At 37.7% G+C, this 26851-nt stretch overlaps 1 protein-coding gene across 1 annotated transcript in view; it reads left to right on the top strand.

The window, feature by feature from the left end:
- The first annotated feature begins 303 nt into the window (after positions 1-303).
- The window catches only part of LOC306847408 (endonuclease/exonuclease/phosphatase family domain-containing protein 1), a 29180-nt gene continuing 2632 nt past the window's right edge, over positions 304-26851 (top strand). Inside the window, exons 1-4 of the mRNA XM_079381339.1 lie at positions 304-1383; positions 12985-13036; positions 22742-22852; positions 26470-26604. Of these exons, the coding sequence (XP_079237465.1) occupies positions 551-1383; positions 12985-13036; positions 22742-22852; positions 26470-26604 (1131 nt within the window). The 5' untranslated portion in view covers positions 304-550. The remainder of the gene's footprint in view (positions 1384-12984; positions 13037-22741; positions 22853-26469; positions 26605-26851) is intronic.

Raw genomic sequence — 26851 nt, forward strand, 5'->3', positions numbered from 1 at the left:
ATTCAGTTTTGATAAATTTATATAGAATTTGAATATTAGAATATTTTATATTGAACATGATGTTTACTTCTTAGCCTAATATCCTAATGATTTTTGGCATAAAAGAAAAATCGATAATTTTGACCCATGCAATGTAGCCTATTTTTGGCTATTGCTATTCATTAATTTCATTTATTAATTTAGTCATATTTCATTTATGCAGGTTTGGTCCTCCATACTAATATACCCGTGCTTTCAGGAACGCTCAGTGAATTGATTCGATCAGAGAGTCGGTTCAGAAGAACGATTCGCATAACCTGCCTCGACATCACCGCGCTAGAGTTCACTTCAGTTCAGTCTGTCTGGCAGAGCTGCTCCGAAACTGAGAAAACGCGGCGACTTTTGCACGAACTGACGGGGATAAGAGATCACAACGTGTAATGTTTACTAATTAAATTAGCATTAAATATCAAGCTCAAATATCAAGACTAGTCTATGTGCCACCGGGATCTTCCACGCACAGTGCGCAGCGGGTTTCATTCTCGGTTCGCGAACTGATTCACCGGGACACATGGGTGGGAATCTCGGATGCCACCGGTCCATTCCCAAGGACCCCACGGATTTCTGCCAGGGCAAGCGCAAGTTCAGCGCGGCATGCAACTTCAGCCACATACTGGTGAACCAGGAGCGGCTGAACATCAACACCGCCACCGAGGAGGAGCTCATGACTCTACCGGGAGTCAACCGCGGGGTGGCTCACAACATCGTGGAGTACCGCGGATGCATCGGCGGATTCAAGAAAGTAGAAGACCTGGCGCTGGTCAGCGGGGTCGGTGCCACGAAACTAGAGGCTGTTAAACTAGAAATCTGCGTGTCGAGCAAGAACAGCTCGTCTAATCACTCGCCCTCGTCTCTGCGCAAAGAGCAGGAGCACCTGCCATGCACCGGCGTCAACATAAACACCGCCACGCCGCCGCAGCTCATGAGCGTCCGCGGCATCACCGAGAAACTCGCCAAGAGCATCGTGGAGTTCCGTTCCGCGCACGGTCCGTTCTGGAGCATCGAGGACCTGGTCAAAGTGCCCAGCATCAACTCGTCTCTGCTGGACCGCATCCGCTTCCAGGTGTTCGTGGAGCGCTCCAGGACTCCTTCCACGAACACGAACGGAGGGCTCACGCACCCGAGCCCCACGTCCTTCGGTGGCGGCAGCGAGGAGCTGGACGCTCCGCTCGGGGGACCGCCGCTCGTCTGCTCTGTGCGGCCCTGCGTCGAGCCTCCGGCGGCTGCGCGCGATGGGAAGCCCGCGGTGCGAGTGGCCACCTGGAACCTGCAGCGCTGCTCCAGCGAGAAAGCCAACAATCCTGGGGTCAGAGAGGTCGTCTGTATGACCCTCCTAGAAAATGAGTGAGTAAACTCTATAACAACACTAACAAAGCACGTTGTATACTCTATGATCATGCATTTTTATAATATGTATTTATATTGACATGTCATGGTAATTGAACCCCCCCCCCCCCCCCCCCAACAACTATAGGCCTTATGTCTAAAAACTTTTTCCAGATTTCCAGAATTGACAGTGAAGGAATAAAGTGTCCCATGTTTGTTTCGTCCATAAATTGAAGACCTGGCATATAAGCCTAAATATATATATATATATATATATAAAAAAAAAGGAAATAGCAAATAAAACAAAATATGGAGAGATATGAAAAGATGAGGTTGAGGTTGGCTACTAAAATACCATATTTTTCAACACGTACCGTAGTTGTACCATGTTTTTGACACTCTTCTACAGTAATACCATGGTTTGTGGGTATACCATAGTAAATTTGTATTAGAAGTGTTCTGATGTGTTGTTTTAATATACATACATTTCCAAAACAGAAATCTGAACATTGGATAAAGCCAGGTTCAAAATTATTCTTAATTTTGTTGACCTATTATAGGGGATTTTAGATATCTATTGTTATCATTTAGTAAAACAAAAAATAATGTAAGCAGCCTGTAATAAGAAAAAATAAATAATAACCCCCCCCCCCCCCCAAAAAAAACAAACAAACAAACAAACAAACAAAAAACCCCACAGACATACTGAATAAAAACAAACCCTGAATAAATGACCTTGTCCAAAATTCATAAATAAATTCTAATGGAATTTTGACCGTAAGCCTAATTGTATCAAACTCTAAGAATCAAACACAATCCTATTTGGAACTAAAATCCCTTTTCCATTTTTATTATTTTTTTTCAGAATTTCATTTTATCCAACAGAATTTTGTTTGATTTTTATTTTTATTTTTATTTTGTTTTGTGAATTCTTGTTTGATACAATTTGTTGGTGAAATTCTATGAGAAATTCTGTCAGTATTAATTTTTTTATTTTATTTTTATTAAGGATTGCATTTGTCACATTTGAAGTGTTTCTTATTATTAATGTCAAGATTTTTTTGCAGTCTGCATAGTCTGAAGGTTTCATTATTTTCAAATCCCATTCTTAGTTGTTTTTAGGCAGCTTTTAAGATGTTTGTGTCCTGAACATCAAGGAAGAACGAACCGTGTATTAGTGGTGTAAGTGATATAAGGAGTCCAGCTGACTTGTGTTGCAGTCTGCTGTGATCTTCAGTGGATGTTCATGATAAAGCCACATCAGACTGCACGTTATCAGATTTTAGCTGAGTCCCTGCCCGTTTTATTGCATTGATGGATTCTAAGATAAATGTTTATTCTGCTGGTTGTTTTATGGCACACACACAGTAATTCACTCAGGGTGTTGCTGAGGTACATGCCCTCATTCTTGTCATGACTCAGGGAGGGCTGTTATATAAGCATGTACGTATGTGTGTGTTGAAGAGAGTTGAAATAGTAGTAAGAAGTCTCTTCTCATTGGCAGAGAGAATATAGTGTTATGAATGACATAAGCGCTGAGCGCTGTACTCTATGTAACAGCAATGCATGTAATGCAACCATCCCTATAAAGAAAGCAGTGACTCCCAACCAGGAGACTCATGTAACATTCTCAAAGAGCATTTGAAAGATTTTGATTTTGCTTTGTTAAACCTATTAAACAGAAATATTAATACATTAAAATAGCTAGTTGTTATTGTTTAATTATTAGTGTAGCAGAATATATGTGCTGCGTGACTGCATAAAGAGCAGCTAATTTTTCCTTGTTTATGGGTGACTTTAATGATAAATGATATCCAGTATAGAATGAGTAAAATTAAAGCCTTTCTGGTTTGGAGTAGGTGAGTTTGATCAGGGTTGGAGCTAAACTCTGCAGCAGATTGGACCTCCAGGGAAAGATTTGAGGAACCCTGGATAGAGCTATAAGACAAAAAAGTTTGGAAATCGCTGTTTTAGAAAAAAAAATCTTCTTAACTGCACTTTTCTTATTTTCTAACTCAGGGAAAAGTTAAGAATATTTTTTTAATCCATCTTAAGAGTTTTCTTATCTTTTCTCTTGAGGTTATTAGGAAGCTCCCTTGAAGTGTTTTCAATTGAGTTTATCAGTGAGTCTTCAGCAAGAACCGCCATTTATTTAGATAAAGACTTCTTAATAATAATAATAATCTGTTCTTAACATATTTGAGAAGTTTAGAATTTTTCATAAATTGCACTTAGTAACATTCTTAGGATTTCTTAACTCTGAATCCGGGCCCTCATCCATCATTCTACCACACAAGGTCATATGCAGATACAGAATTAATTTTTCTGTGTTGGAAATAATAATTTTGACACATCAGCATATTGCTGCATTTAAAAACTCAAGTCAGCTTACAGAACAGCAGCAAGCGTCTCTCAAGGTCGCTTTATCACTGACTGACTTTACAATTTTTTAAATAGAACTGTCTCAAATTCAGTCATCTCAAAACAACCCTTGAAATGGAAATGACTGCTTTCTTGAAACCCTATATCAAACGTCCCATCAGATGCTTATTTCTCAAATCGTTCCCTCCAGCTGCCTCCATTATACTCCTGCTCACATGACTGCGGGTCGAATCCAGGGCACTAGTGATACAAGATTGGTCGAGAGGAGAAATGGTAGTAAATCTTGATATAAATAGCAATGATTTACAACAAATTTGCATTATCTGTTGATGAATGCAGTCTAGTGTGACAACCCATGAGAAACCAGAGAATCAATAAAGCCTCGGTGGTGCTTTGACCTTTTGACTATACAAGCATGAAAACTCACTTAACCGTCTGATTGGATTTGATGAGTGAAGGTCTACTGGAGAATTGGTTTTCCCCACAACATTACCTACAATGGTCAAATGTTTCCCACAATGATATACTAATACATTAGCACTGACATAAATAGATTGACTTTTGAATGTGTATTTATAAAGAGCACGTCCATATGTTTGCGGTTGGTAAGATTTTTAATTTTTTTAAAGAAATGAAAAGTGACAGTAAAAAATCCAAAAAAAAAGAATTTTGAAAAAAATCATGTTTTCCACCAAAATATGAAGCAGCACAACTGTTTTCAACATTGATAATAATAATCATGTTTCTTGAGCAGCATATCAGAATGATATACATGAAGGATCATGTGACACTGAAGACTGGAGTAATGATGCTGAAAATACAGCTTTGATCACAGGAATAAATTACACTTTATATATTTAAATAGAAAACCGTTCTTTTAAATGTGATATTTCAACTATTTTGTCAGATTGTACAAACCCTCTAATAAACAAGCTGCACTAAAGTTTAATACTTTAAAGTAAGGGTAAACATCCCAGACAAGCGTCACTGCAGGTCACTTAAAGCCGCCCGTCTCCCGTCATCAGTACTGAGTCAGCAACCATCATGTTCACCACACAACAGATCCTCCAGCTGCTGATCTGATCTCAGTTTTAGGTTTTCGTGGTAAATTAAATGCTATCTGTTATCAGTGTAAAAGCACACATTAAAACCCACAGCGCTTGAGCTGTTTGCTTAAAATGCTGGGACGAATCTGGTCTGTTAAACACACAGGGTGGAGGAAACCACCAGACGGCATGATCAGAGGTTACTGTAGTTCACTCCGGAGATAAGGCCTGTGGTAACCTCACCGCACACACGCGCGTGCACAGCCAAACAATCTGATTCATCTGCAGATCTGTCAACTTCTGCTCACTTTCCGCGCGTGGCACATGTCCATGGTGCTGTACTACATTATGATGACCCATCTGCAGTAAGACGTCATGTCATGAAAGGATCATCTTCTTCTTTTGCTCGGAATATCAGCCTGAAACTATATTTGACATTTTCTGGAGCAAAAGAATAGTGCATGCCTGTGCAGAAGAGCATCATTTGACTTAATTTGTCATTTGACAGTTTATTTTTTCCCCAAAAATCCATGTTTTCCACATTTGAATAGTTCAGTTAAATTTTAATTAAAAACTTGCACTGCTTATTCACACAAAGCCAGATATGCAAAACCAGCTTATTAACCAGTCTTCATATTTCAAAAGCAGTCTTTTTCTTTTCCACCACTGAAAATCATTTCAAGAAACTCATCAAATTTGATAAAACAGATTAAATCAGGGGAAATTCTCGCGAAACATGTCCACACAATCTTTTGTTCACAGCCTTTCTTCATTCAGCAATCATACAATGCTCTCAAAAGACATGCGCATCTATACATTTTTGACCCTGGAGCACAAAACCAGTCATAAGTAGCATGGGTATATTTGTAGCAAAAGCCAACAATACAATGCGTCAAGATTTTTATGCCAAAAATCATTAGTTTATTAAGTAAAGATCATGTTCCATGAAGATATTTTACGTTTCCTACTGTAAATATATCAAAACATCATTTTTGATTAGTAATATGCATTGCTAAGGACTTCATTTAGACAACTTTAAAGGTGATTTTCTAAATATTTAGATTTTTTGCACCTTCAGATTTTATAAGAGATAATATTTGAGTAAAATTTCATCTTAACATATTTAAAGACTTTCCAGAGTATGCATTTCATAGATTTTCATATAAATTATAGTTTTTTTGGGGTGAAACACTAATTTTTGCATATGCACAGTTGCTGCATGAGACCCAATATTTGTAGCACACATGTCACACTGAGCTTTATTACTCAGGATTAGGGGTTTGTCCGTAATAGATGCAGAACGTAACAGTATCTTTAACCAAATATCTCATAGCGATGCCTCAGCGAACATGAGTAATTTTGGCCTGCATAGGATGTCGGGGGTCAGTCATTTTGCAAGAGCTTTCATTTTTATTGCAAAATTATATTTCGAAAGGTTTCCTTGCAGCAACAGTTAAGGTGTTGACATGTTTGGGTTGTTTGACGCAAATGAGAGACTGTGAGAAAGAGGCAGTTGCTGTTGATTTATTCCCAAGACTGACCTCAGGGTCACAGACGTGGCTGGATCAAAGTCATCGTTTTCAGTTCTCTGGAAACCTTTCCTTTCTGCTGACACAACGCAGCATTGCGGCGTTATTATAAAAACAAGTGCTCAAAGTGGCACAATGTGACCGGATGCGTAGACCTGTTTGTCTATAGGACATTTTTTCCATCCTTTTCCTTTAATGCTGTAATGAACTGCCAAACACATGAAGAACTGCAGACTCACCGGTTACATTTTGACAGAGTTGGACCTTGTCTGACATGCTCTTATTGACTGAACCATCACTACAGCTGTATTAGCACTGAGCTGTTCATTTGCAGTTTGTGTTTTGTTCTTGTAGTCTTTAGAATAGTTTATAATGCTTGTAGAAACTAAAAGTCCTCCGTTAGCGTTGACCGTCTTCTCAATGGCAGTTGCTCGGCTGACGCAGGAACTCCTTGAAATCTGCCGTCTTTCACATGTGTGTTCAGACAAAAATATATATTTTTTTTAAGTTGATCACTTGCCACATAAATGTGAAATGTGGCATCAAATCACTATGGCACCACAGGAAAATGAAATCTGTTTGGCGGGTTTATCTGAAATAAATGATAACCCACAAATAGGCAGACTTTAGAAAAAAAGTAGTTGTTTCTTGTCTTTTTAAGTCAAGTTTAGTGTTTGGTTTGAAACCGGCTTTTGGTTTTATTATTGTACAACTCTTACATACACTCTTACATTATTAGGACATTGCTGTTGTTACTTTAACCTTTGACCCTGTCTGTAACATGCAAGGAACAGTTGTTTGCTTATGTAAAAATGCTAAATTGTTAATATATGTAAATAATGGATTTAAATGGACTTTCTTCTAAAACTGAAGAATGTTTAGAAGGATTTGGATGGAAAACTGGCCGACCAAGATCAGCTCAGAACCAGTGTTATTTCAGTATTATTTATATATTATTAGCATTTACCTTAATTAATATTTAATTTGGTAATTTTGTACTTTTAGATGTCCTTTTATCATTTAATTATTATTTTTCATTTTAGATTCTCTTTAGATTTAATGATAACACTGCTCAGAACTTTGAATGCATCTTCAAAACAAACCTCTGTTCATTTTTATTTCAATGACAAAAATCTAGAATACTTAAATCGCAAAAACAAAATACATCAGCTAAATTGAATACTATTGTGTTTTATTCTGCTTGTAAGACAATTGAGTTTGATTACATTATGCTGCCAAGCCCCTCATTTAATGTAATCACAACCACATCACAATGCCAAACAGATTACGGATGAGATGATATGAGGAGATTGTAGCCAGTTAATGGAGAACTTGGTGTTGTTTGATTGCTTGATGACTAATAGTGTGTTTCAGGTCACACACAGTGATACTGGTTCATGTTCCTCCTCTGGTTAACACAGGCTGCATTACTGCATGCTAATCTACAGTGGATTCTCTTTCCATGCCTGTTGAGTCCCTCACGAACACATTTCTTCATCATGTTTGTGGTTTTGTTGAATACTTTGCTTTCTATTCAACTCGGAGTCAAAATTTCCAGTTTTCTACTTGGAAAAATTCAATGGAGAGCCTCTTGACATTGGATTTAGTTTTTGGAAGCTTCTGTGGAAATCCACAGCTCCGATTTGCAGGTGTATCATGCAGACAAGGTGACTCACAAAACATGGTTAATGGTAAACTACACCTTTTGAACAAATAAAATGCATCGAGTCCCACGTTGTATGATAATAAAAGCTGTTTAACAAACATTTGCATGCAGAGACCTTCTCTGTTGATAATTGGACACCTGCGAAACAGGAGAATTTGCATTCTTATATATTCTTCTTACATATTCCTCAGTCTGAAGCGAGCATTTGTTAAGCCAAAAAGGTTGGATTTCTGACTGCACACAATGTTTGTTTGATGTCCATCAACTTCAGCTGGCCTTTCGGTCAGAGTGAAGTGATAAGGAGGAAACTGGAAGTTCAGGATGCATTGTTTCTCATTTCACATGCAAAGAAGGTGTTTACATAGAAAGTACAGAAGCAAAACACATTCATATAATTCAAAGGTCAGGGAGTGGGTGACACATGGTAAAACTAAAGGAAGACTGAAAGGAACATTGCTAGGTAACACTTAAGCAGTGACGTTCTATACATGAAGATCAAACAATGCAATAGCTAACATGAGGACAATACCTTCACACCAATTATTAATATTTGTTAATGTCCATTTATACGTATGATAATACAATTTTTAACATTTCAAGTTGTTTTAATTCACATGAATGTGTTTTGAACCAACATGAATTAAAAATGAACAATTGTGTATTGATATTAACCTAGATTAATGGTAATAAATGCTTCTAAAATTGGTACTGTATTTCAGGATGCATGTGTTAACTAATTATAACAAATTGTAAGTTTATAATTATTGTAAATTAACATTTTAAGTTGAGTTCAGAGGGGAAAAAAATATTTTTGTTTTACAACATGACTGTCTGGCTGAAAAGGTATACCAGTCCTGTGTTATATCAATAGACAAGTCATTTTACTAGATCAAAAATAAATATAATAAAATACATACTGTTGGTATTCACTCATCAATCAGAAAGTTAAAGCCATGAATGTCTGCTGCTACACCTTATATAATAATTTTACTGTGTGTTTAATGCCTATTAATGTTTATGAGATTTTATTATTATTATTTTATGAGTGAGCAGCTGCTTGGTTTTCAATGTTACGGTTTATTGATCCGAGTTTTGATAACTGATCAAGGTTTCAAAAGATAAGAGTTTTTATAACACACACACACACACACACACATAAATACTACATAATGAAATGAACACACACACACACACGTTTGTTTCTGTGAATTGTGGGGACTTTCCATAGACTTCTATTACTTATACTGACCAAACAATATTTTCTATCCCCTAACCCTAAACCTACCCCTTACAGAAAACCTGTTTGCATTGATACACTTTCAGATAAACATCATTTACTATTTAAAAAAAAAGAAATCCCTCGTGGGAACCGCAGACTGGTACCCACAATGTCAAAAATTTCAGGTTTTACTATCCTTTGGTCCCCTCAATGTAGATTCAAGATTCAAGAGTTTTATTCGTCACATACACAATTATACAGAGTATAACCAGCAGTGAAATGTAGGTCAGGTCCGCTCCAAGGACAGTGCAATTATAAAGTATACAAATATTAAGAGAAGAAAAGTAGAAAAAAATAAAATAAAATAAAAAGAATAAAATAAAAGATAGATAAAAAAATATAAATATAAATGTGCAGGTCAGTATGTTGTTGACTTAAATAGTACTAAGAGGAATGTGCAAAATAATGTGCAAAAAAGTTGTACAGGGTATATAATAGCAGCAATATGAGGTAGAGAAAAATTATGAATAGCTTATTGATGTAGCATAAACAAGTACACACACACACACACACACAGTGTGAGTGTGCTCACCTATGAGGGAACAGGGTGTTGTCTGTCTGACTGTTTGTTCTCTAAACAGGATCGGTGTAATCACTTTCAGCATTGGCTGGAAAATAAGGATGGATTGTCTCCTGCATCTTGCTTTCTGTTTTTCTGTTTCTCTTTCTTGAACTCTTTCTCTTTCACTGCAGCTTGACTTATGACCCCAGACCAGGAAGGTACTGTTATCAGAGATAAATTGAAGAGTGTAATTTCTGCACCAGCATCATCAGAATAGCAAAAATATCAATTCGGTCAGGTTTTATGAACCCTCTCCCTGTCTCCCATTGGTTTAAAAACAGGTAGTCCTGCCCCAAACTCACTGCATTGGTTGAGCCGATGTTGCTGTGTCGGACTGGTCAGGATACTTGAACTAACAGAGCACTGAAATAGTTTTACAATAGAGAACTACAGTGATTATGTTTAGAAGTCTATCAGCCTCATAAGTGTTGATGTTTTGATTTTTCAGTAGCTGGGTTTCCATCGCCCTGTTTATAATCGCATTTTGAAGTATCGCATGAGAAACGAGTGATGGAAACGCTAAATTTCTAATAAAATTTTTTTACGCTCGCTCGAGGTGGTTTTTGACTTGTGCGAAAAAGAGATTAATGCGAATAATGGGAGATGGAAACGAATAAATTCCTCCAAGCGCATCAAAAATGACTTTGCGCTATGACGGGATAACTTGACTAGCAGCGGACTGATCTCGTTCACAGCATCTGAAATGTTGTTATGGTCGTGCTGAAATGCCTGAGCAAAGTCTGTCATCAAAGTACACTGAACAAAATTATAAACGCAACACTTTTGTTTTTGCCCCCATTTTTCATGAGCTGAACTCAAAGAGCTAAGACTTTTTCTATGTACACAAAAGGCCTATTTCTCTCAAATATTGTTCACAAATCTGTCTAAATCTGTGTTAGTGAGCACTTCTCCTTTGCCGAGAAAATCCATCCACCTCACAGGTGTGGCATATCAAGATGCTGATTAGACAGCATGATTATTGCACAGGTGTGCCTTAGGCTGGCCACAATAAAAGGCCACTCTAAAATGTGCAGTCACATGACTATCACTTTCACTCTTTAAGAACATTGAAAGGTTTGAGTTAGAATAGTATGCAAGAGTGCAATTATAAACAGGCATTTAACCAACAAAAATGTTCAAAAACCTTGTGACTTCAGTATGATGGAACCAGAAGTGCTAAAATGCAACTCTTTTCTGGGTTTTGGTCTATAGAAATACGCCCTCTTTATAGATGACTGCATAAGCTAGTGTAGGAATAAGGTATTTTAACCTTGAAAAAATGACTCCATTCAGCTAAATCTTGCACTTGTATGTGTTTTGCTGTGTATTGATGCACTGTGTGTGTGAACTCTGGGAAAGCCTGCAGGACTGTTCTGTTCTTCCTGACAGTACAGTATAATTGATTTGTGTTTATAGTTGCTCTCTGAGCTCTTTCATTTTATGTCGACTTTGTGGCTCCAGTTTGAAGTTGTAAAGCTCCAGTGTAGATAAACACCACTGTAGAGAGGAAGATGGCTTACATTTTCTCCAGTTCACCTCGCAAGAGGTCAAAAGGAAGTTTTACACTGCAGTAAGGTCCATTGGGATATACAGTGTATGTTCTGAGTAGAGAATGAATGTGTATGTCTTATACGCTCGGACACTTATCAGAATGTAATTTATACATATTGTGTCAGTGGACCTGAACTGCGTCAGCATGCCTGAATCCTGGGTTCCAGTCGGTCGTGCCGTCTGCTCTTGAGTATTCATGAGTGATGAGCAAAGCAGTTACAGTGAATGCTGGGATGGGAATGGGAGTTTAGCAGGTCTTTCTAAAGAATTCTATGAAGAATATGTCGAAATATTGAGAAAACTTTACATTATGTTGTGTTTGTTAATATTTTGAGACATTTTCTTCTTTGAAGATTTAACAGATTCAACATTGTGTCCTGTCCAGAAAATATAGTGTCTGCTTCATCATTGTAAATTATTACTTTTTAATTATACATTACATTGATTAACATATTGCTTTGTCCTCAGTCCTCCAGAAGCAGTGTTATTGTTAACTAAAACCAAAACTAATACTATTCATTATTAATTGAAATAAATCTGAAATAAAAGAAATGAAATGGAAAAAGAGAATAATGAATAATGAAAGCTGAAGAGAATATTCAAATATTTAAATTTATTCAATTATTATTTTTTAATTAAAAATGTAAAGTAAAAAAAAAAAAAGATAAAAATGTGAAAAGCACTAAAACCTAAGCTAAATTAAAATGAAAACTGAAAATCTAAACACAAAAGCTAATTCAAAATATTAGCAAATACTATAATAATACTAAAATAACATTCTCTTTTTATTTACAAAAAAATATATAGAACAAAAGTGAGGTGAATGTCCATGTGTAGTCCATATGGCATGAAACAAAACCTGGGTATGTTGTTGTCATTATGCCAGGACAGAAACATTTGGCGGGTCCCGAGGACAGGCCGTTCTTGACTGTGTCCGGTAATGAAGCTGACCTTCCTGATCATTTTGTTAGCATTGCTCCCGGAGGATCACCATGTACAACAGCACTACTGAAGGATGCAATCGTCATAGACAATGAGATCATATTCAAATTAGGGTTTTATCAGAGTTTCAATGGCAGATTCTCAAGACAGTCCATCATCTGTCATCTTAACTTCACACACTCATTTAATTAAAAGCACAGCTTTGACATTTCTGCTTATGTGTTTGTGTTTGAGAAATTATCACTGTAATATTCACAGAACCATCTGCTGTTTGCTGTATCATGTTCGAGCACTAACCAGGAGAATTACTTTCCAAAACAAACAGCTCAACAGTTATTAAGGATGTAATTGTCAACATTGCTTCCAGAGCAATGTCATTACCTCCACTGTCGTCACCTTGAGTTTCATATTATGTTTGCAAGATATAATATATAATTTATGCTGAAGGGATCCGCCACACAGCAGGAGGGGAAAGTGCTGCCAGGCTGATTTAAAGGAGGCAGTTGATGATTGTTTGTTGATCTTTTTCTATGGTGGAGCCTTGAATATATGCCATCTATTCTTATTGTTAATTTGACTGATTTAATATCCAGTTACTGTACATATATATACTAGAGGTATTATGACATAGTCTCACATGCCTTGTTTTTCTCTCTCTCCAGCATTAAGCTGCTAGCGGTTCAAGACTTGGCCGATCGGGAGGCTCTAGACAAGGTACTGTTACATTTCTACACACACCTCTTCCCTTCAGCACTCTGTTACACAGTAGCCTGGTGTTTCACATCTTGCACTTGTACACTGTGTCTCTATAAAGAACCACCTGATCCTCCTTGTTAAATTTGTGTGGTTTAGTGGTTAAAAAGCCCCAATAAACTTCAAATCAAAGTACAAATGTGTGTCATCCAATACCGTCGCTATGATATCCATATGGTACTGTCTAGAGCTTAAATTTTTTTCATAATTTGTAAATACAAACTTTTATATTTTATTAAAGTTCTATTTTGACCCATATAGTGGGTGTTTTATTTTATTTATTTATTTTCATCCATAATATGGGGGAGGGGGCACAACAATACAATTCTGCTTAGGGCACCCATTTGGCCAGCAGCGGCCCTGGTGTCATCATTTCAAACTAATTCTGGCCAAGAACAGCGTTTTGGAGTTCATCCAAATGTTTTGGAAATCTTAATGCCGGCTGTTAAAGAATTTCAAAAACATAGACCAAATGTCAGAAAATAATGCAATTATATGTTTGCGGAAGTACAAATCCAAATAAATTTTCTCCATTGTCCAAAGTTGAGCTGAGTTAATATCAGGTATCATGCTCGCTACATACATTTAGTCATTTGGCAGACGCTTTTATCCAAAGCGACTTACAATTGGGGAATACAAAAAGCGATTAATCTTGAAGAGGCAATCAGACAGAGGAAGTGCTCGTAACACCAAGTCTCAGTCATTGTTCAAATAAGTACAAGCTAGTAAGGGAGGGAGAGAAAGATAGAGGGAAAGAGAGTTTTTTTTTTTTTAGTTTAGGATGAAGTCAAGTAGTGCCGAAAGAGATGAGTTTTCAGTTGTTGCTTGAAGATTAACAGGGATCCGGCGTTCCGGATAGGGGTGGGAAGATTATTCCACCAGCCAGGAATGGTGAACGAGAATGTTCTGGAGAGTGATTTTGAGCCTCTCTGTGATGGTACCACAAGGCGTCGCTCACTAGCAGATCTCAGACTTCTGGAGGGGATGTAGGTTCATAGTAGTGAGTGGAAGTAGGAGGGTGCAGAGCCTGTGGTAGTTCTGTACGCAAGCATCAGTGACTTGAACTGGATGCGAGCTGCCACGGGTAGCCAGTGCAAGGAGATGAAGAGAGGTGTAACATGCGCTCTTTTGGGCTCGTTGAAGATCAGTCGTGCCGCTGCATTCTGAATCATTTGTAGAGGTTTGATTGTGTTTGATGGCAGACCAGCCAGAAGAGCATTGCAGTAGTCTAGTCTAGAAACGACAAGGGCCTGGACAAGAAGTTGTAGAGATAGGGCGCAGGTTAGCAGTGGTACGTAGCCTTCTGCGTGTGTTTTTAGAGCGAGGTTGAGAGAGAACCGGAATGGTTTGGAAACACATGATAGACGTAGAAGGATAGAGGATAGGAAAGTGTGAGGGAAGATAAAAACGATACTTAAGTGTGTTCTCGGTGTCATTGCTCGGTTAAAGTCGCGCAGGAAAAAGTCGTCTGTCTTTACACTCGTTGGTCTTCACACAAGGAGGCTGAGCACGACGGCTGATGCTTCCACGTCAGCGCTCTGACATCAAATAAATAAAGTCAAGGAAACTAGAGTGAAAACAGCTGTGGCCGGCTTCTGATCAGCCCAGCCAATAAGGTAGGACTGCTCATAGCTCAAGACCAAACTAACACTTTGCACAATCACACAGGCTCGTTCTCAGCTGAGGCGCAAATTATTCTAATTACCCGTAAGTGCAATCAAACATAAAATCCTCAACGGAAATGCAGAGTAGAAATAGGTAAGAAACAAACTATTCCTTCCTAACAGCAAGTAAATAATTTAAAAAACAGAACTGCGGCCAAGTACTTAAAACACTTACGCGAGCTGTCGTCCGTCTCTTCTGGTGACTAATCGGCTTTCCCGTACTCATACAGTCAATGTTATTAACCTCACAAATATACCAATTCAAATATCAACTCAGTGTTTACAATCCTTAAAGAATGAACAGAGTGAAACATTAAAGATAATTCAGGATTACAAAGGAAAACAGTGCTAAAATGAGCATTTATGTCAAGTGTGAAAAAGCCTATATCTCTCTCTAGCATTTTTTTATATATATATACATTTTAGCCTCTTTCCTCTATTTTTTTTTTTTTTTACCTCACCTACTAAAATCATGATACTCTTCTATTTTAAAATTTAATCTTTATGTGCGGTGTCCTTCTCAGCATGACCATGTGCACAAAGCACTGTGTGTGTGTGTGTGTGTGTGTGTGTGTGTGTGTGTGTGTGGTGTTTGAGGTCTTCTCCACTTCTCCGCTAATGCTGGGAATAGACTAGTAAAGTAGGTTAGCAGAGCAGCAGTTTGTCAGTGAGAGGACTAAGGCAGAATCAACCCATATTTCGCCCATCTCCTCTTTCACTCACACTCTATATCTGTTCTGTCTCTCTCACTACAGAGTAGAGAGCTCTCCTGCTTGTCTTTCTGGGACACACCTTGTTGATTTGGCGTGGCATAATGGCTGAAGTATAGGGTTAGTGATGGGAAGGTTGCTGGTTCAATCTCTGCAGAGTGCGTGCTTTGAACTTGATCACCATTGGGCCCTTTAGGTCCAGGGCAGTTATCCCTGTGAACGGGAATATGCACCGACAGCGATTATCAATAACAATGTGACCTAAAATAATTATGTTTTAATGAGGGTAGGCTATTTGAGGCGACATGAGTAACTGTTATCACTGGCACTAAGCTGAAGTCAGCCTTCATGCAAATGTGCAGTAATTTAATCACTCAAAATTTAAAGGTGACATATCATGAAAATCTGACTACTTCCATGTTTAAGTGCTATAATCGGTGCATCTACCAACCCAGAAAAACGTGAAAAAGAACAACCCAGTAATTTTTTTTAGTAAGCCTTTCTCTGCAAGCTTATAAAAAAACGGATCAGATTGTGCAAGCAGCAACGGTGTACCAGTTCTAACGCCATTGCGAAAGTTCCAGCAAAGCATGCTAACTGTTCTGTCTTTGGCTGCACAGATGAGCACAGAACACTGTTTAGAGTCCCAGCCTCAGAGGAGACAAGAGAGCAGTGGATTTATTGATTTATTTACTGTATATTATGCTGCTGCCACACAGATCCAATATAAAAATGTGATTTCTTTCCCCAAAAATAAACATTTTTAGTACTCCCATGCCGTGTGACGGCCGCTTTCTGTGCATGTGCTTCGGATGTGTGCACTAAGAAAACTGCACATCAGAAGTTTGAACTGATATGGGTTTAAAATGCATGATTTATCAAAACCAAACAGATGTTTTTAGCAGAATATCTGAGATATGAGCTGTAAAGGCACAGTCCTATTCTGGAAAAGAGGGGGGGGGGGGGCAGCAGCTCATTTGCATTTAAAGAGACATGCATGAAAACAGTGTTTCTGCTTCCACTCAAAATAGGCATTTTCAAAATGATAGAATAAATGATCTGTGTGGTATTTTGAGCTGAAACTTCACAGACACATTCTGGGGACACATGAGCCTTATATTACACATTGTGAAAAGGAGCATAATAGGTCTCTTTTACATTAGAGTAATTTTAAAAATGCTACAGTATAAACCTGTTAAGTGGTTAATGGTAAATTCCTATACAGTGTAAAACTGTAATAGACTTAATGGGACATTTTTAGTGTAATTTAACATTAAATTTAATTTTAAAAAGTGCAATTTTTGGAAGTAAAAAGAAGAACTAAAAAAAGTTAAATTTATATTCCCAGAATTATTTTTGAGAGAGCTCACATTTAATGTTTTTTTTTTTAGTGAAATAATAATGTTTTTTACTTTTTTCTTATTTCAGTAAATATTTTTTTAAACTGTAAAACTTGAAATGTTGCTATATCCACCCTAGTGTTCCTGTAAAAACAGTGCAGAGACCTCTGGTCTCGTCAACTTCCAGTTATTTTTAGTTATGCAAAACAGCCCTGTATGCTGCTTGATACTGCAAATGATTATTTCTTATCAGATTATTTTTATGTATTATATTATTTGTATGTATTATGTTGTTATTAACACACTGCTTTGCACAAATACCATTTTACCATTTACTGCACTTTATTCTTCTAGTTATTAACCTGTGTAGTGGCAAATGAATTGGAAGTCTTGCACATTCACAGAAAATAACTTGCATGTTGCAAAATAAGATGGGAAAATGTTGGTTTAAATAAACTTCTGGCAACTACACCTGAATACACTATAGATTACACTATAGACTTTGGGAAAAAGTGTCTGGCAATTTACCATTTACTATTCTTTGTTTGCAATCTTCGTGTTTATTCCTTCTCTTTGCTGTTTTCTCTTTCTTCTCGACTATATTACTATGGTTGAGAGTCATATGGGGCGTGAATGAGTGATTTTAACAGTGCTGCTGGTGTTATGCCGGAGTGAACCCGGTGTGATGTTCTTTCCTCTAGACTGCTTTTGCAAGTGCTGACCGTACGGACAGAGATGGAAAGGCGCACTTCTCTGACGTCTGGCCCAGAATGAAATGGTGTGGGCTTCTGAATGCCTCTCTGGACTCCTGCTACAATCTGACATTAACTCTGTTTAGACATCATTTGGCAAATGATGGAATTGCAGATGCTATCCATGGAATGCACACTTCTGATTAATATTATGAATTCAAAGATAGGAAATGATATATGTTTCAACATGTATAACAGGAAGTTGGGATAGACTATCAAAAAAGGACGAGCACTTCACTATAAGTTTTAGGCCACAGCCCAGAAAAACCATCATCTTGATACTGCTGTGACTACATTCTTATTTTAAAGTGCATTTTTGTATGTGCTTCAGCAAGAGATTTCATCAGTACTTGTGGTTGTTTTCCTGGAAGAGTCGTGATGGTGTAGATTGGATGGAGGCAGATCTTGAGGGCAGTGGTAAGAAACATTCAGAATACATCAGAAGAGTTATATTTTAATTTAAAAAAGTAATAAAAAGTAAACGCGTATGGTTGAATTGTGTGCAATATAACATGCATTTAGTAAATTGGGTGAATTTTCATTGCATGCTAATTTTAAATGTGTAGGCCCGATGAAAAGCCTATTTTGCAATCTCATAGACTCGGACAAAAAGCCACGAGGCATAGATTTAGATCTGAAGAAGGCAGAGTGATTGTTGGGCTGTTTGTTTATAGCTTGTCTTGGTTTCCATGGAGTTTGTGGTTTAGCTGTTGCTCTGCTATAAACGCATATTTCCACCAAACTCCTCCTGACCAAAGCAACTTCCCTCAGACATCAGAGCCGTGAGTCATCATCATCGAGTTTATTAGCAGGCAAATTGGACCTCTTGTTAAAAAAAAGTCACACTTCTGTCTCTTTCTCCTCATCTTACTCAGTCTTTCCGTTTGTCTCTTTCTCTCAGTTAGAGCACAATATTGCATTGCATGCTTTCATGGAAAGTGTCAGTCATTTGCCCAGTGAAACTGAGTGTTCTTTGAATTTGCTACATATCTGTTATAGATCTTTAACTATATCTCTCTCTAAGGGTATGAAAACAGTATTGAGGTCTATGTGTGGGTGGCATAAAGAACGAATGACTCAGAGACGCCATAAATATTTTTATATCTGGACTGTTATCGCATGGTCTCTCTGAGTTATATATAAATATTATGATCCCAGTCTATCAACCATTATCAGAAAACTTCCCCAAAATATTGCCAAATATGATTGTGAATCACTCATGCACTTGTATCAATTGGTCACTTCACTTAAAAAACAAAAAAACGAATGCAGATTATAAACTTTTCATGCAGTGCTAAAAGTGATTGATATTAATGGTTAAATCAAACTCTAAAGTGAATTCATTCGTTCCAATAGTTGTTTTGGAAGTTTCCCATTTATTTTTTATTATTTTAGATTTTCTTTTAAAATTTTTCTCACAAAAAAAACATTAAATGAAAGTCATGAACCAAACTAACCAACTCTGAGATGAATAACAGCATTACAAACTTTTGCAATAAAATACATAATATATGAAAAGATTGAAAGTAATAAATTTTTCCAGGAGTGAATGAACTACTCATTTCTTTAAATGTTTTTAACATTTAAGATACAAACAATTTAATTTATTGCAAAATAAATACATGTACATATTTATAATAGGGTATAAATAATGCTAAAATAACACTGTTTCTCTTGTGGATCTCTCTTCAGGATTACAGGTAGCGTAGTTTTTCACCAATACTTTGACTATTAAAACACATTCTATAGCTAGAACTGTTATTTGTGCAGTGGGCAGAGTTAAAGAGTGACAGCTGCCAGTATAAACAGTGATGGTTCGTGTTCATCATCATCATCATCATGTGTGGGAATCCACTGGTCGATCGCCTCGCTTGGTTAGCTCTCAGTGTAAATTAGATTGTACCTGCCTTAGCGAATCCATTGACCAACACAATGCCAAAACTCTGTCTGGCGTCATCACCTGTCTTTAGTTACAGTAACTCCTGGACACCTGTCCCTCATTGTGCTATTTACAGATTTACTGGAAAACAAGATCTCCAGCAGAACCCACAAGATACAGCGCAGACACACGTTTGGCACCTGAATTCGGGGATTTTTTAGGGTTAATGTTTTAGTTTTTGGTTTGTTTTGTTTTGACATCAGTGGAGAGGTTTGTTGGTTCTACATTCCTCCGGCACATCTCTTTACAGATCAGCTGATGATAGTGTTGTTTCGGCTGAAGCTCTGGCTCTGTTCCCTGCAGGAAACTCTCCTGGTTAATTATAGAACAGAACTGGGGGGGTCGGAGGTAATGGGAATGTCAGAAGTAGTTATCAGATTTCCCAGCTCCTGTTGACGCACTCGGCACGTACTCTTTGCTAGAATAATGCCAGTTTGGGTTTGCTAGAAGATTCTCAGATCTGTTTGCGGACTTACCAAGGCTTTGGCTTCTCTGAAAATGTAAAACCCAGCATCATCAGAAATCTGCTTCTTCAAGTCCTCCAGTAGGAAAATGACCCTACACTCTTTGAAAAGCACACATGCATGCTTCTAAATAATTTCAGTGAGTTCACTGTCAAAATTTTACTGAAAAGGTTAATTCACGTAAAAATCATAATACTGTGATCAATTAGTCAATCTCATGTTGTTCCAAACTCATTAGACTGTCATTCATCTTTTAAGTGATGAACGAAACCATTAAACAGATTTAATTTAGGCTTTTATTCACATATAAACATTGCACATACATAGAGCTCATCAAATATGGTAAATGGAAGCTCGAACATGGTTGCTTGGCTTGCAAGAACAAACATCATTGATTCTCAGTATATGCCAGTAAAAGACTAAATTAAATCTGTGTATTTTATGAATCAAGCAGCTTAATCCAAATCATTTTTATCATCAATTTTTTATGTCACAGCAGGTTTGTCTTTTAAAGGTTTAAAAGTTATTGTCAAAAATCAGTACCCATATGGTGAAAATGGTTGGAATTCTTAATTCTGTAACCTGACAGTTGCACTCTTTACATTGCAAAGGTGGCACAGATTTGAGCTGTCATTTAGGAGTCTTTAAACAGACTATTTAGTGCTGCTCAGAAGTGGCATGAATGCATTTACACTGAAATTACAACTGCACACTTTAATACTAGGGATTGACGTCTGCGCAGAAATAATTTAGACTGGCTTTTAAGCAGCATTGCATCTTTATGCTACATTTTGGGCAAGCACAAAAGCTATGTAAAGTTCAAGTTCATTTTATTTGTATAGCACATTTACAACAGCCATCAGGCTGACCAAAGTGCTTTACAGATTATACCACATACACAGAAAACAGACCAGACAAAAATGTAAATGTTAAATGTAAAGGCACCTTAATATTGGCAGAAACCAATATGTACTGTATGTATTATGCACTTGTATTGGGAGTGTCATTGAGGGCTATAGGGAGCACTGAAGTCTTAAATCACTGAGCACTGGAGTCTTAAATCTCATAAGAAAACCCAGTTTAAGATTTCTCTGTGTAATAATATTTAATATTTTATTAGTTTTTTCTCTTTTGACCCAAGAAAAATTGGCTACATACACTGAATTACAACTCAAAGATCTAAGACTTTTTCTATGTACACAAAAGTCCTATTTCTCTCAAATATTGTTCACAAATCTGTCTAAATCTGTGTTAGTGAGCACTTCTCCTTTGCCGAGATAATCCATCCACCGCACAGGTGTGGCATATCAAGATGTTGATTAGACAGCATGATTATTGCACAGGTGTGCCTTAGGCTGGCCACAATAAAAGGCCACTCTAAAATGTGCAGTTTTACTGTATTGGTATTTTCCTCACGCAGTGCAACACATCTCCTTCGTATAGAGTTGATCAGGTTGTCCACTCCTCTTCAATGGCTGTGCGAAGTTGCTGGATATTGGCAGGAACTGGAACACGCTGTCGTATACGCCGATCCAGAGCATCCCAAACATGCTCAATGGGTGACATGTCCGGTGAGTATGCTGGCCATGCAAGAACTGGGATGTTTTCAGCTTCCAGGAATTGTGGAGAGATCCTTGCAACATGGGGCCGTGCATTATCATGCTGCAACATGAGGTGATGGTCGTGGATGAATGGCACAACAATGGGCCTCAGGATCTCGTCACGGTATCTCTGTGCATTCAAAATGCCATCAATAAAATGCACCCGTGTTCGTTGTCCATAACATACGCCTGCCCATACCATAACCCCACCGCCACCATGGGCCACTCGATCCACAACATTGACATCAGCAAACCGCTCACCCACACGACGCCATACACGCTGTCTGCAATCTGCCCTGTACAGTGAAAACTGGGATTCATCCGTGAAGAGAACACCTCTCCAAAGTGCCAGACGCCATCGAATGTGAGCATTTGCCCACTCAAGTCGGTTACGACGACAAACTGCAGTCAGGTCGAGACCCCGATGAGGACGACAAGCATGCAGATGAGCTTCCCTGAGACGGTTTCTGACAGTTTGTGCAGAAATTCTTGCACAATGCAAACCGATTGTTGCAGCAGCTGTCCGGGTGGCTGGTCTCAGATGATCTTGGAGGTGAAGATGCTGGATGTGGAGGTCCTGGGCTGGTGTGGTTACACGTGGTCTGCGGTTGTGAGGCCGGTTGGATGTACTGCCAAATTCTCTGAAACGCCTTTGGAGATGGCTTATGGTAGAGAAATGAACATTCAATTCACGGGCAACAGCCCTAGTGGACATTCCTGCAGTCAGCATGCCAATTGTACACTCCCTCAAAACTTGTGACATCTGTGGCATTGTGATGTGTGATAAAACTGCACATTTTATTGTGGCCAGCCTAAGGGACACCTGTGCAATAATCTGTCTAGTCAGCATCTTGATATGCCACACCTGTGAGGTGGAGGAATTATCTCGGCAAAAGAGAAGTGCTCACTAACACAGATTTAGACAGATTTGTGAACAATATTTGAGAGAAACTGGCCTTTTGTGTACATAGAAAAAGTCTTAGATCTTTGAGTTCAGCTCATGAAAAATGGGGGCAAAAACAAAAGTGTTGCGTTTATAATTTTGTTCGGTGTATATGAATAACAAAGATGTTTTGCAGATATGTTGAATCATGAAAAATAAATCAAAGCAGCAAACGGGGGGAGTCCCCGTAAGGACGTGTAACTCTATCATTTTTCTCTGCTAATCAGCTGTACTTTGTGTTTGTTTGCATCAGTTTTGTGCAGAGCTGAATCAGCCCACTCTCTGCAGCGTACACAAGTGGAAGAGCGCCAGAGGCCTGTGGAAATGTGCCGTTTCAGAGAAACCCACCGGACAGTCCAATAACGTAAGCGTAGTTCCCTGTAACAACACATATATACACACACGCATATATTCAAACTTAAAGGAATCATGACATTGATTTTTTATTTTATTATTTTAATATGTTCCTTGAGGCTTACTTATAATGTTGTTAATTTTTTTGTACAAAAAAACAAATAAATATGTGGTAAAATTCTTATTTTCAACCCTCATTCTGACCTTCTCTCTAAAACGACCTGTTTTAAGGGGCGGGTCCTTTAAGGCTTACCAGTAATGGACCACTGTTATGATTGGCTAATGTCATTGCATTGGAAACCGTATCAACGCCTCCTCACTATTGCATGATTTGAGTGTTTTGTCAACATGATAAAAATCATTTCCAGACAAAGCATTATGAAATGATTTACTTACGGTTTGTGATGCAGCTGCAGTCAGATCTAGAACCGCTTCATCTTTCAACAAATGTTTCTTTGTGAACGCTCCATGACACTGTGCCTCGTTTACAAAAAAAAATCCTCCGATCAATCCTCAGACACGATCCAGGATGCCATTAAAAATAAACTATCCACATGTTCCTTTAGGGCTGGGACAATAAATCAATGCATCCCGAATCGAGAAATGATTCAGCATCGATTCTGAGATTTTCCGAATGCATTGCGATTCTTTCTCAAGTCGATTCTGAGCTTAGTTTTGAACAGCAGATGGCACTGCATACTTTAGAAACAGCCGTACTCTGCTTGTTTCCAAATCCTTATACACACTTGAACATAAAATAATCATTCATAAATTTCGAAAGGTTGAAGTGAATTACAAGGGTGTTCACATCGGGCTGTTTTCATTAATCTTGCATCATAAATGCGCTCTTCTTCGTGAGCATTTGAGTGTCCAGATAAAAACTAGATTAGAGCGCCATCTGCTGTTAGAAAGCTCAGAATTGATTCCAGAGAGAATCGCATGCATTCGCGTTTCACCGATTTATCTTTGCAGCCCTATGTTCCTCATGCTGGGATCCTTCAGATATCTGTACATAGACATGAACGAGCTGTTTAAACTAAGCGTGTCAAAACAAATGTTCTTTCACTCCATTTTTCCTGAGGACAGACTCGAGCATGTGGACTGAGTCAGAAAGTGAGTGCGCATCTGTAAACTGTATCCAGTGTAGACAAGATAGCAGCAGTGATTGTAATTTCTATTTGCTTTTGACGCGACGCAACACTCTCATTCAGTGTGATCAAGTGTCACCCGTTAGCGACTGAATGCCAGTGGGCGGGGCCTATGGTGAGAAGAAGACTATTCGTCGATGTCTTGCTCTGGAGGCAGTGTTTATGCAAATGACTGAGCCCAAGTGATGTCACCTTGCCCCTCGGATCCGAACGAGCCATTTTTGGAGCTTGATTAAATAAATGTTTTGTTTATAATGAGGAGGACGTTTTAAGCAATGAAACTTGCAGGATGTTTTAATGGTACAAAGACCTATTATATGCCAAAAGAACAAGGCAAATTTGATTTCTCATGTCATGACCTCTTTAAATGTTTAACTAGCAAATATCTGCGGCTACAGCTTACAGAATGCTGATAAAAACAGAGTTTATGCAACATTTGCCTTTTAAGGATGAAGAACATGAATAAAGCCATAACATTTAAACAATAGTTAAAGATCTTGAGCGTGTCTGGATAAACACAAGATGTTCTCTGGATAGTGCCATTTACCCACACAGGAAACTTGTGGCAGATATAAACTCAGCTATCATGTAGGATAAATGAAAGAGATTTTGCAGGAGAATAGAAGTTCTGGTCTGCTCTTCATCACAGAGCGTTACTGTAAATATTAATATGAATCAACGTGCTCTGGGATGCATTAGACCGGATATTTTCCTCTAGTTGAGTTGTGTGATAACTGATTACCGCAATGTGTTTTCAGAGAAAGAAAGTGCAAGTCTTCTAATAATTCAGGTTCCTGTTTTGAGTTTGTGTAGGCTGAATCCTGGTTCTCATTTCCACAATCACCATTCATTTTCAATACAAACTCCACACCTGATGACACTTTCAATAGAGATGTGGTGTTGTGATGCACGCGAGCGGTGTGTACTTTTCCCCTGATCTCTTATATGTGGTTTCACTGTGCATATAAATGGGACATCGGACACAAAGTCTGTCTTCCCTACATGTAAAAACCAAACTGACACAATGATCCTTAAGCTAAACACACACAGTCACATGAACAATCCACAATTCATACACTCTCTATCTATGCAAATCTGTGGCCTCTGTGTGGTGTTGTGCTGCTGGGAAACGCTTCACTTGTCCTGTCTGGCAGCCATTGTTTCGAAGGGTATTGTATCAGGAGTTATTTTAGTATTTTAACTTACTAACATACTGTTTGTTAATATTTTGAATTAGCTTTTATTTTTATATTTGCAGTTCTCATTTTAATTTTAAGTATTTAAATTGAATATTATTTCACAATATTACAGTTTTTATTGTATTTTTGAATAAATAAATGCAGCTTTGGTGAGCATAAGAAGCTTAATTCCAAAACATTTAAAAATCTTACTGAACCCAAACATTTAATCATAAATTTAATGTATTATCTTTCTTGGATCAGAGTTGTTTTAGGATTGTTATTTACTATAATAGTACTTATAAGTAATATTTTGAATGAGCTTTTATCTTTCAGGTCTCATTTTAATTTTAGTAATTTTATGATGTGCATTTGTCATTTTGTATTAGTTTTTGTTTATATTTCTGTTTAGTTATTATTTCAGTTTTATTAATTTTAGTTGAATAAAATTATAAATGTTGCCTTGGCAACTAACTGAAATAAAAAAAGTTTTTTATTTTATTTCGGATTCATTTGAACCTTTTTAAAACATTTTAATAGTTTTAGTTTCATATACCAATAACAACACTGTATTGGATTAAAAAAATCTGAAAATTCAGCCATCATTTACCTCAAACCTGTATGATTATTATTATTCCTTTGAACTCAGGAAGAGATATTTAGCAGAATGTCTTGACTGTACTTTTCCATACTTGTGTTCTCAGAGAAGTAAAGGCCTAAACTATGACAATAAAGAAATAGTTTGAAAAATTAAGCGGCAGGTTGCACTGCATGATTATAATAAACAGAACATTAGTATGCTTTGGTGTGGATGCTAATATTAGTTATTGTTATAGATATTATAGATATTGTTCTTGGTGTGAACAGGTATTAAAGGTGCAGTAAGCATTTCTAACAAACACTGTTGGTAATTAAAATGACCAAAATAAACACGCCCCTACCCAAATAAATCACACCCCTATCTTGATAGCTCCACCCCCACATTTGCAAACACGCACCTCCCCCATCAATAGTGGACACGCCCCTTACCTGTGATTGGGTGTGTTTCGGGGCTTGTTCTGATCCACTTTCAACTGTTTCTCAACTCACTTTCTGCACCTTTAAGACTTAAATTTGAGTCTTTTCCTCACAAAAAGCTATCATATGGTTTCAGAAGACTTTGAATAACATGCAAGAGTTGCACAGGCTCCTTAAATGATGCTGTTATGTGCTTTTTCTGTTGTATAGTAGGACAGTTGTTGGGTTATGAATGTTATTTGTCAGAGTCTGGTCATTATTGAGTTTGTGCTGTGATCCTGTAGGCGGCGGAGTACTCAGGTTTCCTGTGGGACAGCTCTTCTGGGATCGAAATGAAGGATGCCACTGTCTTGGAAAATGCTGCTACTAATGGTAACGGGAAACATCCTCATCCTCAGCCCTACCTGGGACATTTTTATGTAAGTAAACCTGCAATACAGCTCCTTATCTGTTATCGATGCCAAACGATTTGTTTCATGGTACGATAACCCTCAGATGATTTTATTTGAGCAAATTAAGTTATACATACACTACTGTTGAAACATTTGTGGTCAGCAAGTTTTCTTTATTTTTTATTTCTTAAGGAAATTAGTACTTCTATTCATAGAGGATGCATGAAATTGATCAAAAATGACAGTCAACTGTCCCAACCCAGCTGTTTTCAAC

The sequence above is a fragment of the Barbus barbus genome, assembly GCF_936440315.1.
Source record: "Barbus barbus genome assembly, chromosome: 27".
NCBI classification, from domain to species: domain Eukaryota; kingdom Metazoa; phylum Chordata; class Actinopteri; order Cypriniformes; family Cyprinidae; genus Barbus; species Barbus barbus.